The 14,974-nt window shown below is 42.2% G+C and overlaps 2 protein-coding genes across 5 annotated transcripts in view; both read right to left on the bottom strand.

Moving 5' to 3' along the window:
- The window catches only part of LOC135197028 (WD repeat-containing protein 89-like), a 39,661-nt gene extending 30,512 nt beyond the window's left edge, over positions 1-9,149 (bottom strand). The window contains exons 1-2 of one of the 3 annotated variants that reach the window (XM_064223933.1): positions 9,011-9,149; positions 8,790-8,919 (exon numbers count right to left, since the gene is read on the bottom strand). The gene's annotated coding sequence lies outside the window, so the exon portion shown is untranslated. Of the gene's footprint in view, positions 1-8,563; positions 8,585-8,789; positions 8,933-9,010 lie in introns of those variants that run through there. The other 2 variants (XM_064223934.1, XM_064223935.1) reach the window with 2 other exon arrangements.
- A 1,013-nt stretch (positions 9,150-10,162) lies between these two features.
- LOC135197026 (mucin-2-like) overlaps positions 10,163-14,974 on the bottom strand; it is a 39,985-nt gene continuing 35,173 nt past the window's right edge. For both annotated transcript variants that reach the window (XM_064223931.1, XM_064223932.1), the window contains exons 17-19: positions 12,602-12,730; positions 12,136-12,249; positions 10,163-11,584 (exon numbers count right to left, since the gene is read on the bottom strand). In XM_064223931.1, the coding sequence (XP_064080001.1) occupies positions 11,490-11,584; positions 12,136-12,249; positions 12,602-12,730 (338 nt within the window). In that variant the 3' untranslated portion in view covers positions 10,163-11,489. The remainder of the gene's footprint in view (positions 11,585-12,135; positions 12,250-12,601; positions 12,731-14,974) is intronic.

Below are 14,974 nucleotides of genomic sequence, written 5' to 3'. Positions count from 1 at the left end.
ATAGGCTAGTCTGGTGGCTAGTATACTCTAACAATAAACAGATGTCCCCTAGAGTGAAGGGAGCTGCACTACCGTCCTAATCTCTGACAAAGCAGAAGATGCCGCAGTGGCTTCAATTTGGAGCTGAACTGGGCAGCAAACCATGCACTCATGGCATGGAAGGCCCTTATAACAATTCTGGCCTGTGCAAAACCACAAAATATTGTAAATAATGATCAATATTATGAAGGGGGACATGAACCTGTCACAAAAATCCAACATTCAACACCATATCACAGAGTATGATCTAATTTGACTCACAATCCCAGACTTTAGTACAACCAAAACAAACGTTTGCCCACACAACAATGAAAAATATACATAACCAAAGTGGCTCGACCTCCCCTCTTGCAGCCACCACATTCACTTATAACTGCCTGTTAACAGCCTCAACAACTGAACTAGCTTGTGCTTTGGAGGATCCTATGTAAGACTGTTAGATTTGCAATGACACAACGTCCTGGAGACTGGACTTTATTACAGGATACTCTGGGAGCCAACTGACTCGCAACAGCGTATACAGAATTGCCAATAACGGATGCATGCTCAGCAGCGCATGGCCGAAGAACATAATCGGTACATTCCCCCCTCAAGAATATACTTATACATGGCAAAATAAAAATAAAAAAGGGGAAAAATACAAAACATATCGTCACATCCCCCCTCAAGAACATTCTTATACATGACAAAAAAAAATAAAAGGGAAAAATGGCCCTTAGATCAATGAGACAAGAGAAGAAACAAAAATTAAAGCTAACTTCTCGATGCATACACAAAAACGAAATAAAATACATAAATTCTCTGAAAAGAAATATCAATTCCTGATGCAATTGCATACAAAAGGTAATAACATCACTCTACAAAAGTCTTTGAGCCACTTGGGTTTACCAGCGGCTCTTCTGGGCCTATCAAGGAGTTGGGCTCCTGTGTGGTGCGTGTCCCCTGTTCTGTCGGGTATGGTTTGCGGAGGACTCGTGCTGGGACATGGGCGTGCCAGAGGGCGAGCGATGACTCTCAGGTGTCGTCTGTTTTCTTTTGACAGCCTGCCGCTCCCGTTAAGCTTGACGGTGTACTGACGATGGGGCTTGTTTCTGTTACTATGCCCGTTCGATCCCATTGCTTGGTAGCTTGGTTTTGTATGCATACATGGGTACCTAGTTCGATGGGCGGCAGTCTTCTGGTAGTGCCAGGGATGCGCATCGCCTCCTGCGACCTTGCCACTTGTAACTCCCTTCGACGTATCGTCTGCCTCCAATATCTGTCTACTAACAGGTGTCTCCTGGCCGTCGGTACCCCATCGCGCAGCTGGCGACCCTTGCAAGCTGAGAACGGCGACTTGTTAATTTCCCTGAGAGGAGTGTTTGAGATACTGAAGTATCGCCAGGGCCGTTTTGTCCGACTCAAGGGCTCCACCCTTTAATGTATTTTCCCGGAGTAGCCTCTTCGCCGATTTGACAGCTGCTTCTGCCCTGCCGTTAGACTGGGGATACTGGGCCGACGACAGCCGGACCTTGACCCCCCATCTCTTGAAGAAGGCCTCCATTTCCTCGCTGGCCAGTTCGTGCCTCCGTCAGTTGATATTTGTTCTGGGGCTCCCCAACGCGAGAAATATGATCGAAGGTGATTACTGATTTTTGTTAGACGTGGCACCATTGGGGAAATGAGCCACTTCTAACCAACCTGTTAGTCTATCGGCATACACCATGTATACACTGCCTTCTATCTGGAACATATCTGCTACGACTTGCTGGAAGGGATATTCCGCAGGCGCGTGTGTATCATTTCTTCAGGAGGCAGTGAGGGGCATGTTCATCGCATGAAGTACATCGGGCGCGGCAATGCTGAAGGTCCCCTTCTATTCCGGCCAATAGACCCGACTGCCTGGCCCTTCTAAGCATCGAGTCGAGGCCTTGGTGTCCTGCGTGTAGGTTAGCGGCTACCTGGCGGCGTAAATCCTCCGGTATAACCAAGCGAACACATCCTTGGTCCACTGAGTATGTCACCAGATCCTGTTGATGGCTAGCCGGTCCCGAACGCTGAAGAAGGGGCGAAGGCAGGCGAGTTCTTGCGACTTCTGTTGGGCCAGTCGCCCGCTGCAACCCTTGCAAGCAAGAGCTGATATACAGGGTCGTTAGATGCGGCGCTCCTTACGCAGTCTTCATCCAACACGATGATATCCGGTTTCCAAGGCGGCCAACGGTTGCACATGCCACTGCCACTTGAATGTCGTCTCCAAATCCACGTCGGAAGCTTCGCGGGGTGCTCGCATGGTCGGGTACCTTGAAAGAAAATCCGCGGCAGTGTTCCTTTTTCCGGGCAGGTATTTCATGTGGAACTTGAACTGGAGTGTCTTCTCTTTCAGGTTGAATAATCTCGGGTTGATGACGTCCTTAAGGGCTCTGTCACCCAGCAGCTTGACGAGAGGACGGTGGTCCGTGATGATGGTGAGATTAGGACACCCAAGTAGGAACAGCCTGGCCTTCCGCAAGCACCAGGTAACTGCCAGGGCTTCTCCTTCTACGGGGGCATACCCAGCTTCAGAGGAGGTGAGGTGTCGACTACCACACAGGGCAAGGCGCCAGCCGCCCTTGCAACAAAAGGGGCTGTCAGCTGACTGACAAATACAATACTGCTGAAGGACTACGAACCCGATACCTTCTTTACTCCAATCCGTCATTATCGTCGTAGGGCGTGTTTTGTCGTAATATGCCAAGCCGTCCTTGGCTAATTGACAGATGACCTCCTGTGCCTGCCGGAGTTTGTCACGTAGCTGACTATCCCAGTAAACGTTTTTTCCAGTGGGCTTTCTGAGGAGGTCCCTAAAGGGCTCCATGATGGGCGCCGTTGCAAGGAAGGGCGCTAACTGATCACGAACCCGAACCACGACCTAATATCCGTGATGGAGGGCTTCTCTGGCTATGGAAGTTTACGAATGGGCGTCTAGTCGTTCGTCTGCGGGTTTGTATGACTCCCATCCCAGGTAAAATCCGACGAAAGTGACCTCTCTCTTGCAGAATTTAAAAACTTCTCGGGCTTGAGTGTGATACCTGCAGAGCACACGTTGACAGGAATTCATATACATGCCAGAACGCCTCTTCAATGCTGTATCGTATAGCAAGTGTCGTCAACGCATTTATGCTTTCTGGTGATGTCTTGCAGGGCATCATCAAACCTTTTTGTGTAGGCGTCCGACGCCGAAACAGTGGGCCCAGGGTGTTCTTTTGGGGTTACTCTACGATAACGGTATCGTTCCCCACGGACGTGATAAAGGTCGTAAGCGGGCGGCTGTCCTTCGTCCAATTCCACCTTGATGGAAACCCCAGTGGGCGTCCGCCGTAGTCTTGTACGTATGAATGGGGATGCTTGAAATCATGTCGAAGTGTGCCGGTGTATGATGAGTTTTCCCGAAGACAGTGGGCGTTGAGGCGCTGGAAGTCTACTGTGCGGCGAGGTTGACCCGTCTTCTTGGCGACAACGACCATCCTTGCACACCATTCCGTTGCATCCCCCACTGGGACTGGTTCTATCACGCCCTCCGAACGTCCTCGTCAAGTTGAGCCTTGACCTCCTCTTCCCAATGCTTAGGGATTGTCGGCGGCGTGTGACAGGCATAAAGGCACGGCATCAGGCAACAAATGGATGTGGTGCTGCTTGCCCGTCATGACAGGTAACGGTTCCCTGGTTGTATTAAAGGTTGTTGAAGAGAAATGCCGTAATAACCACTCCTCAAGTCTCGGTATATTCTCCTCCACAGGCGGATGGGTAAGGTGGCTGGCTTCATTGTCTTAGGGGAGTTAGGCCCGTGCGACGTCTTCATTAAGCACATCAGCTGATGCAACGAGATGGTAGGGGTGAGGGAAGTCAGGGGGTACTATTCCCAGCTCCTTACAAGCATTCAGCGATATATAGAAGTTCTTGGCCGTCGGCACAAAGTAACTCCTGCTTCGTGCGTCGCCCCACCTATATCAATGAAGCATGTCGTTGATCCAAGACATCTCACTCGTAGAGTTAGCTACGTCCCTCAGACCTGCTCGCGGCTGCAACTCCAGTGAATTTATTTGCAGTCTTGAGAGAATCGTGGGTCCGGCAACGCAGATCTGTGCTCCTGTGTCTGCTACGACGAGTGTGGATACTGAATTCCCGTTTCTATGGGAAACACAAGCCTTGATCGTGGGGTGGGGGGAGAGGTGCGTGTCTGCAACAATCGCTAAACTCGAGGCAAGCGGCGCTTTCTTCGTATTCCTGCAGCATTTCTGAAAGTGCCCTACCTTTTGGCACCCGTGGCACGTTATACCTCTTGCTGGGCACGACGCTCGACCAAAGGGATGGCGCCCCCCACAATTTCCGCAACGCTTCACATTGGAATTGCCGCGCAACACCGCGACGTCTGGCTCTACGTCTCAATGCCTGTGACGTCATCACTCGAGGCGCCAGCAGACCCCCTCTCACTGATAGCGACGTGGATACTTTCGACATCTTGGCGTGCAGCTTCGAAAGTGCAGCACAGTGCCTGAAGGGCATCTACACTCTTAAATGTCTCACATGTCTGAAAAACATGCCTCTTTAATACAGGGTCACTGAGGCCTACCATTATTTTCCGCAACAGCATGTACTCTATTAAACACTCCCCGCATTTGGGACACTCAAAATTACAGTCGGTGGCCTTCTGAGCACACCTTGAAAAATAGTCGCTCACTAATTCCTCGCGCCTTGTGCGAGGGCAAAGAATTCAGACCACTGAACTGCCTGATTCGACGACCGCAACACAATATTCCCAATGGGGCGAGGGCATTCCATTTGGCATCTGAATACCGAGCGTCCAGTGCACGTTGCAACGCCGGTACACAGTTGAGCCTAATGTGCAGGACAACATCCTGCGGCGGGAACTTGTTAAGTGAATCCAATACGTCATCGAACGTCTCCAGGATCTGAACGCTGCCGAAGACATTACCACCGCCTCACACTTCTCATGGGCAGCAGAGACAGGAACTTTACCGGCACGTGCCCCCAGCTCCTGAAAACTGGAAGGGCATCCTGAAGGGAACGGATGGCACGCTGCTGGTCTGCAAATAACGTCTGTGCTTGCATGACGGCCTGTGACAAGGCCCTTGGCATTGCAGGTGAGGCACGCCTCGGCGTGGCCTGGGGTGGTCGACGTATCTGGGGCATGGTTGGTCCTTATCCTACTCACTGCGCCATGTTAGGTTTGCAATGACACAACGTCCTGGAGACTGGACTTTATTACAGGATACTCGGGAGCCAACTGACTCGCAACAGCGTATACAGAATTGCCAATAACGGGATGCATGCTCGGCAGCGCATGGCCGAAGAACATATCGTACAAAGACAAAGCTATGTATGCATACTTTTAGGAACAGATACTAGTATTTACATATACTACACAAGCATTACAATATACTATCGTCAAGTCTACCTTTGTTTCAGAAGAGCCTCTGCATTGGCAAACCAAAAGAAAACAGAAATGAGTCTACCAACATACAGTATCTGAAGTTAACTTTGGAACTAAGTGTAGAGTGAGATGAAATGTTATTGATCAGGTGTGATTAATATGTTGGGTGTACTGGGAAGCCTCCTGGTCAAGTAGGACCAGATACTCTGGGTAAGTTTAGTTTATGTTAGGGATGGCAAAACTAGAGGATATTGTGATGCACCCTTTTATTTTACTCTGACTTATGCAGCTCTAGGTTAAGATGGTGGTGGTGGCAGTTGTGGAAAGGGAGGGGAAGGTATTTAGAGAGAACAGCCTCCAGGTCAGGCGAGATCGAGCAATATAGGTCAGATTATGTTAAGGTTTAAAAGTATGATACCTTCCTCTTATTGGGCAATTCACGTTTGTGCTTTAGGCTATACTGAAAGGCTACTTATACAGCCTAGACAAAAACCATGTATTTTCCGTGGTTATATTTACTTAGTAATGTATGCACAATGTCAAGTATTGATATTGCTTATTGAGAATTGATCTATCAGTCATGGAACAGTATTTAACACTATTTTAATAGAGCTTTCGTTTATACAGTATTACTAACTTAATACGTAATGGCCATAATGTCTGGGAATTAAAATCAACAGGCTGCATTCTTGTGTATCTATATATGTTAGGGGCAATACCAATAATACTACTGAACAAATAATTCTCTGGAAAAATCAGTTACTGGTATCTATAAAATGTTGGCTTGTTAAAACTGGAGACTACCTACTACTGTGCCCTTCTGGTTTGGTAAATAGCCTGCTAGTTTACACGCAAAATGAGGCCTGTGTTTTGTACCAGACCCTTGGAGATAACTGCACAAACATGATGGTAAATATTCCAGTCACCAACTGGTGGTGGAAACAATGCCGCTTTAGTAGTAGTCTTCACTTTTACCATTTCATTTTCCGACTGTTCAGACTCTTCTGTTATTTATGGACTTATTTTGGTAATTCTAGGCTATTACTCTGCATGGACTGCAAGGAACGTTCCCGTAAATATCAAAGCCACTAGGGATTGGGGTGTCAACTGTATTTCATCATACTCAGTACTGGTCCCTGGGGATTAATTACAGTTGATCCCCCAAAAATAACAGTAAAGTTTTGGTAAGCAACCCAAATACTAAGGTAAACAACCGCAGACAATCCATCGTCATCGCGCTGGCCAGGCGTTATTCACTCGATATTTAATTGGTGAAACAAGAATACAATTACAACTTTAAGCATACCATTCAAAAGATTGAAGTTTCGTCAACATAATGTGATATATGAACGCCCCATACGGACTAAAATACGCATGTGAGCTCTTCATAAAATATGTTTACAAGGCAGTTTTGGAATCCAATATGGCGGCAATCGCGTGGCCGGCCGTTCTAACCACAGACAATCCACCACCTTTCCCAACCTTCCCAGCACTCATTTGAACAATGTTAGCATATATATGTAACATTTATTGATCTTACTCAAGATTGCAGTTGTAATCAGCACAATAAAACAACATTTTGTTGCCTATATTAGTGAATGTATGAAACTTTTTATTCCCGGGGTCATGGTTTGAACCGAATTCATTTTTACCTTGTAATCGGCGGTTTTATCCTTACTGCCATCCCAACTGAAACTCCCCAGTGCTTATTTGATTGTAATTATACACATTATGGTCTTAATTCACTCCAAATTGCACTTGAACCACGTTGCTGTTTCTGGTTCCTAAGCACTCACTCCACAAACACAGTTACGAGCAGCAGACGACCACACTGTTTATGAGGTTTATTCCTTTAATTGTTTACTTTACTCATTATATAGTTCAACTTTACTTTGTTACTTCAAAATGTTTATTTAATTCATGTCTATTATCCCTTTTTTGCAACCAAATTTACCCCGAAAAATTACAAATATTTCTGATGTACATGCGAGCAGACGACGCGACGAAAAAATGACTCATCGTTGCCGATCTACAGGAGCTTCACACATACACCGATGCATTTACAAACTGTTTCCATGAATTCTAGTTGTCGTAGTAATGCAGTAATGATAAAATTGCTGTAATATGTATATATACTACAAATAGATACGCTAATTTCCTAATTTCCCCGGTTTTGTGTAAGTCTTATACCCAGTTTGGAGGGTAAACACATACCAACTGACAACACTGATAAACAATTGAAGAGCGCAAAACGCAGCAAAATGCCGCAAAGAATGCTGTAGTCCCCTTGAATAAGTACGAATAAGTACTGGTTAGAGGTCGGATTTAATATTGTTGTGATGAAAGTGCCCCAGTGTCTATGGGTACAAGTGGTGTGCGGATTTAGCACAGGAAATGGGAAGTTTGCTGAAACAAGGAACTCCACAAACATCGAGATGGCATCAATCTTCGAAACATTTTTAATTGTAAGTAAAAATTTCGAAAGCGTCATGGGGGTAGTGTGCACGGCATTGGCCACACTTTTCATTACCCTCTGTTTAAATCTTAAAATATGGCCTTAATTTCTAACTTTGGAGAAAATACTTCGAAAGGAGAGTAGAGGTCTTGAGCTCCTGTTATCACCACCAACAACAGTTACTCATGACTGATGACCATCTTCAGTGTCAGGAAGTGTTAAAAGTACTTTTTCGGAGGGTGGCCAAAACCGCGGTAGTTGGTGAGTTGGCCAGTCCAATCGGTTGTTTACCCTATAGGAAACTGTAATTTCCAAAGAAATACCTGATGCAGAGTTATTATACCTAAATCTACCATGGTAAATATTCTGGTCAGCAACTGGTGGTGGCAACCAGGCCGCTGTAGCAGTCTTCACTTTTACCGGTTCATTTTCTGTCTGCTCAGGCTCTCCTGTTATTTACTACTATGGATTTATTTTGCCCTATGACTAGCCTAGCCTATCCTATCCTATCGTTGTTGGTACAACACCTACTTCATCACCAACACTAAAGATAGGTATGGGGCAAAATACCGAATGGCTGGCCTCGACCATAGCACGTCCACCTTCCCGAAAATCGGAAATGAATGGCCTTAAATTGTGACTTGGGAGAAAAAACTGACTTCGAAAGTAAAGTAGAGGTCTGGAGGTGTTGCTTCGACGGATGCTGGCTCTTGACTAACGTCTATCCTAGGTTACAGGACATGTTAAAAGTTACTTTTTAGGGAAGGTGGTTGACCTACGGTAGCGGCCGGCCATTCGGTATTTTACCCTAACAGTCTGAAATCTTATCTCTAGAGAAATTACGACATGTATAGGCTACTGATCGACATCTATTTATACATTTACCTTTTTTTCTGCCATGGGAAAGAAATTGAGCTATAACCGCAATCCCTTGTTCCTCAATGACCCCTCCAAGAAGGGGGACACGCTGGGGATCGTACTAACAGGTTGGGGGGATTGGCCAACGTCGGTAAATCTGGAATGTATCACTTCATTAGTCTAGATGTATTCACTAGCTGCATTTTATCTTTATTTTAAATCACAAACATATTGCTGTCTCTAATTACCTTTGTTATGAATCTAGTAATTGATCACAATTCTTTACGTCAAAAGCGAATGCTGTCCAATGTGGTGTCTATGGTGGCGGTAGTGGTAGTAGTAGTAAACCACGATATTTATCTTTATAACAGCTCCACCACTTTCTTGTTATAGAGGGCAGGATCCTGATTAGGGATAGTATTTTTTTTAGTTTTTGTTTGTTCTACTTTGCCTTTGGTTGTCCTTGTTTAAGTATATTTTCTCTATGGCTCCAGACGATTTTAAAAAGTAATTTCCAATATTCAATTTCCTTTCTAAGTCTCTAGTGAGATCTTTGATTAAAAGTAGCTATCAGGTACTCTGTCTTCCTTATGTGGTTGCTGCAAGAAATCTTTCTCGAATATTGCTGTGTGCTACAGTCTGGTTTTACTAATCGGCATAGCTTTTATTTCCGGATCTCGTACAAAGTTTTCATACTTCCCCTAAATGTCCAGAGGACTTTCTTTGCTGATTTTTGACACGGTTTCCATTTTTTTAAACTATTATGTTGCTTTTGTGTTCTTTATTCAGTATTTCTTAAATTAAACACATTCTTATATTCTACAAGCATAGTTGTGAGTAAATTACGCTTCTTGTTTGTCAGGTGAGGTTTATAACTCAAAAATTATTCAGCTTATTCTCCTCTGGGTATATTAAACGTTCTTTTATCTGACACTGATTTCGGTAGTCTCAGCATTTCTTTCACTTGGTTTATGCCACCTTTGATCATTCCTTTATTTTTCAGACTGCACTAACTTGAAAGCTTGCTATTGGGAATGCTACATACATACATACATAATACACATTTATGTGAGTAGATATTTAGGGGGGTTTCTAGTATTCGACCTGGACTGTCCAAAAGTCTAAATAACTCAAATCATTATCATTTACAAGGACTCAAGAAAGCTACAAAGATCTCACTACAAGAGAAGTGCTGGATCATCAGAGGAGTAAAGGGGATTGCTCAGAACCCAAAAACTTGTAATCGTATAAGATTTCTTGTACCAGAAACTGATTTCATTTGTAGTTCTTCGTTTCTTTCACCTGTGAGATTTTGATCTCTGTCACCTTCGATAGTTTTATTCTTTAGGACTTCACTCATCTGAATATTTCATATCGGGACTGTTAGAGTGACACAAGGCTTTCAACTGATAATATTTTTTATTATAACAGATGACAGAATTCAGAAACAGTGGGTGCTCTGAGGAATAAAATCATAACAAAATATATAAAATGTGTGCTTTGAAAAACCAAACATTTAAAAAAAATGTAAACAAGTTTAATGAATATATTTAAGAAACCACAAGACATGAAATATTAAATGTCAAGAAGGATCTAGGTTTGTAGTGAAAGTCTAATAATCAGTCTATAAGAAAACTTTTACAATGTTGAATTTATTTTCATAAAATATGAAACATTAAGTTATAATTATCCTTTAGAGGAAGCTACATATATATTTAAAGAAGTGTTGTCTTGACAGGATTTTCAGAACATGGCAACTTGAGTCACACGGGAAGGAAGAAGTATTAAAAAATTTTTCATTCATTCTTTGAGGAGGCATTAACCTTTGACAAGCAATATTAAAAAAAATTGACTTTTCAAAAATGCAAGGGAGAGGAAGTTAAATATGACATCTAACTTGTTAATAAAGATGAAAACTTGAAAGTGTACAGTATTTACTTGTTTTGAAGGATTGCAGACTTCAGGAATAGGTACCTTTCAAAGGTACAACTACTTTTTGAAGGGTAAGCTTTCCTCTGAAGGTATTAAAAAACGGTAAAACATACTTGAAAACATTTATACATTCTCAAAGCTGCATTTTGTAAGAAAAAAACTATAAATTAACTGTTTGGCTAAAATTAAATCCTATTTTCAAAGCAATTTGAGGGATTTGGAGGCTGGCTGATATTCTTATTTAAAAGCCCTATTGAAAAACTTGAAGTGTGTCATCTAAAAGGCAATTGAAGTAGATGCTACAGAAAGTAAAAAAAAAGGATGGAATTCATCATTCTAAAAGGAAAAACTGCCATTTTATAGTAATAAAAACCAAGAAAGCTTAAGATATATTAGCCAATGAGCCAGTAGGTTTATCTGGTACCCGTTAAAGGAATGAATGCTTGTAGTTATGACTTCTTTTTTTTAACAAACCTTAAAAATTCACTGGAAACATCATATCTGTACCAAGTCTATCTAAGCACTTAAGATTTTAAAAAACTTGCCAAAGATTAATTATTAGAAGTTGAGAACATAAAATTTTTTTTAATGCAGAAAAACAGGACATCCTTCTTGCCATACTGAATGTATATAGAGACTCAAGTTAACATACATAGGAAATAAAATCAAATACCACAACGTTGCCTTAGGTAATAAAGATCTTGATGATTTCCATTATTAGAGGGTTTATCTGACGGAGCATTAATCCGGTAAAATCATAACATGGAAAAGGGGCCTGTGAGTCCATGTAGTATTTTACCTATCTTGACTTCCTGAAGTCCAGCAACGGCTTCCAATATTCACTTTTGCAACAAGCCGCAGTATAAGTTTTTCCCTTTTACCGTAGTTGTCTGGAATGAATATGAAATTTTAGGCACAAAAAGTAATTGAAAATGAAACACTTATTGGTATTACTAATGAAATAAGCCTTCAGGTTCAACCCCCGAAGCGAGAGTAAGATATGAAGGCTATATATTGTGTGTGTATTGTAAATTTTAATTGACTTTGCTCAAGCAATTTCATTGTGTGTATAGTCACTCATATAAGTTCATGGATGTCTCCAGGCATAAAGCTGAATTCCATCCAACCCCTTTCTGGACAACGGGTCTGTATAGTGACGTAGGAGACGGGCACACACTGAAGCTTTCTACAGCAGATTAGGTAGTTGAACATTTGGCCAGTTTCGCACTCCCAGAAACCTGTCATCCAGAAAGGGGGTGAAATGGTAATCTCTCTCAAACACCCGGACATCCATGAACTTATATGGGTGACTGTACAACAACGGTGTTTAAACACCCACGCCCTCATTTGGTATTATGTGCTGCTCCAAGCTTTCCACAGCAATCTTGTAACTGGTGGTTATACGAGTCAAACAAGCTCTTTCGTCTAATACCAAACTCACCTTTATCTGGAAGAGGCCCTGAAGACCCTGGCTTGGTAGCTTCTGTCACTACAGTAGTTACAGTTACATTGACGAAAGGGTCTTGGAACAGAATCTCTGGTGGCACATCAGCATCTGCAGAAAATTTAGATAAGTGTTTAGTCCAGCATTTGAAAAAAAATCTTACATTACCTGTAATGAATGAATATGAATGAATCTTCAAAATAACCTCTATTGTTCAGTGTTCTTTCAATTAAGTATAGGTGGGCAGGGATGTCAGTATCATAACAGCAAATAAACATAGAGAAGCTAAAGAAAAACAGCCGACTATAAACGTTGAAGAATATATGATGACTTTTCATTCTCCAAAAGATGTCCATTTCGGTACATTATTCTTGGCAAATTGAAGTGGTACATTCAGAGCCCTGAATTCCAGATCACATATTGAGTATCATGGCAGTGAAGTAAAACGTAACAACATCATTACCAGTAGTTTTATTCTGTACATCAGAGATATCTGCCGCTGATTTTCGAACTTCACCCAGCCATTCTTCTATGGCACTTGCGTTGCCAGATGTATTCTGATAAATGGAGCACACATCAAATACACAGTTGTCTGGAAATTAATAAAAAAAGTGTTGACACTTTAAATATTCTATAAAAAATATTTAATCAATATTTTAATTTCTACGTGTAAGAAAAATTTCAATTTCTATCTATAGAACAAAAGTAAAAAAAAAGTGTCTTAGAAACCCTTCACATTTGAAATATACTACTGTATTGTTTGTTTGTATGACGTTTTTACGTTGCATGGAACCAGTGGTTATTCAGCAACGGGACCAACAGCTTTACGTGACTTTCGAACCACGTCGAGGGTGAACTTCTATCATCAGAAATACACATCTCTGACCCCTCAGTGGAATACCCAAAAATATACTACTGTGAAAGTGTCATGTTTATATTCTTGTGGAAATATGCTTCATTTCTTCAACATTCATAATAACCATTGTGTTCAAGACTCACGCTCCCTCGCTGTTATAACTAACAAACAGAATATTAAGCTTGCAATATTGTCCTGAAATACTTTTGTCCAATAAGACTGTCATCCTCTACTTATTTGGAGTCACAGGGTGACATGTGCACTATAGTAGATTCACATCACCCATGCATCTGATGTCTAGGCCAGTCCCTTACGACGCTCCTGATTGGCTGTTGATAAGTCAATCACAGGGCTGGAAACTCTCAGTCTGTCTCGAGAGTTCACATAGGCAGGATGTATGTTTTACCTCTTCTGGGGGATACTTTTGAAAGACTTAGCCCTCAAGAGGTGGAACATACATCCTGCCTATGTGAACTCTCGAGACAGACTGAGAGTTTCCAGCCCTGTGATTGACTTATCAACAGCCAATCAGGAGCGTCGTAAGGGACTAGCCTAGACATCATATGTACGGGTGATGTGAATCTACTATAGTGTTTTGTATTGCATTCGACCTCTTGGCCATGTTCAAAATACCATTCATCAATTAATAAAGCCTCCTTTACATGACATGAAACCAAAGTGAACAATTTGTAGGATAAACCATGCTTAAAACCATTGGCTCAACACTATATCCTAAAATGGTTGTATTCTATTACCTTTCCTTCATTTGAAGATGCTCGTATTTGCTCAGGTGGTTTTGTAGGCGTAGTGAATACAAATTTACTTACGAAGATCAAATTTAAGCCCTGTCCACACTAGCGGGCACTGCCTGACGAGCAAACACTGTTTCCATAACCCATTTCACTCTACTGACCGACCGAGTATGGAGCCAGAATGATGCTAATGTCTGGTAACACAGCTTTAGAAGCGAGAGAAAATATAAACAGTTGGATGTGCCCGACGTTTGTTTATGCCCGCTAGTGTGGACAGGCCCTAAGGGTCGGTTACATCTGTGTGCAAGGATATGCAAGCGCTGCGTACATTTTGCATCAGCTTTACCTGTGAGCAATTAACCCACAACTATTAGGGATTTAAACATTCCCCTGTTTCTCATACGAGTTTTTCTTGTCTAAGTTGATTCTAGAGATTCTGTAAATACGGATAACCTGGGTTGTTATTATAGTTTGAACTATCATTTTTGTTATCTGCCTGTTTTGATGTTACATTGTGCTCTTGTGTGGGGGAATAGGAATGGGATATAAGAATTAGGCCACAGGACAAGCACTATGACCTATGAGGTCATCAGTTCTGAAAGGGAAACAGAGTAAAAAAGTTAGAAACTTGTAACAAAGGAAAATCTCGCTATTGCATTATGAAACAAATTTTAGGAGGGGTTGGAAAGTAGGATGGAAGAGAATATGTTTGGAGGTGCAGCAAAAAGAATGAAAGGGGTTGCAGCAAGGGGCCCAAGGGGCTTCCTTGATGATGTGGACCAACTAATTCACTGACCATTGAAAATGACATGCATCACATCTAAACTTTGTTGTTTGGTAATTGCATATTCTAAAACATTTGTCTGATTCAGTTCTTCACTAGGCAGTCCCCGGCTTACGACGTGTTCAGCTTACGATGTTCCGAGGTTACGACACTTTTCAATTATATTCCTCAGAAATTATTTCCAGGTTTACGGCACATGTTCCAGTGTTATGGCAATCATGACACCAATCTGACAGAAGAAATATGCCTCCAAAATTGCAAAATAATTAATATTTGAGGGTATTTTTGATGAAAAATGCAATAAAAATGCAGCTCACATAGATTTTAATACACCCAAAGCATTAAAAGTAAGGTTTTCTTAGGATTTGTGACAATTTTCAGGTTTATGACAATTTTCAGCTTACAACGTGTCTCAAGAACGGAACCTCCGTTGTAAGTTGGGGA

This window comes from Macrobrachium nipponense, chromosome 18, assembly GCF_015104395.2.
Source record: "Macrobrachium nipponense isolate FS-2020 chromosome 18, ASM1510439v2, whole genome shotgun sequence".
NCBI classification, from domain to species: Eukaryota; Metazoa; Arthropoda; class Malacostraca; order Decapoda; family Palaemonidae; genus Macrobrachium; species Macrobrachium nipponense.
Note: the sequence above shows the minus strand (reverse complement) of the source record. Positions and strands in the feature narration are given on the sequence as shown.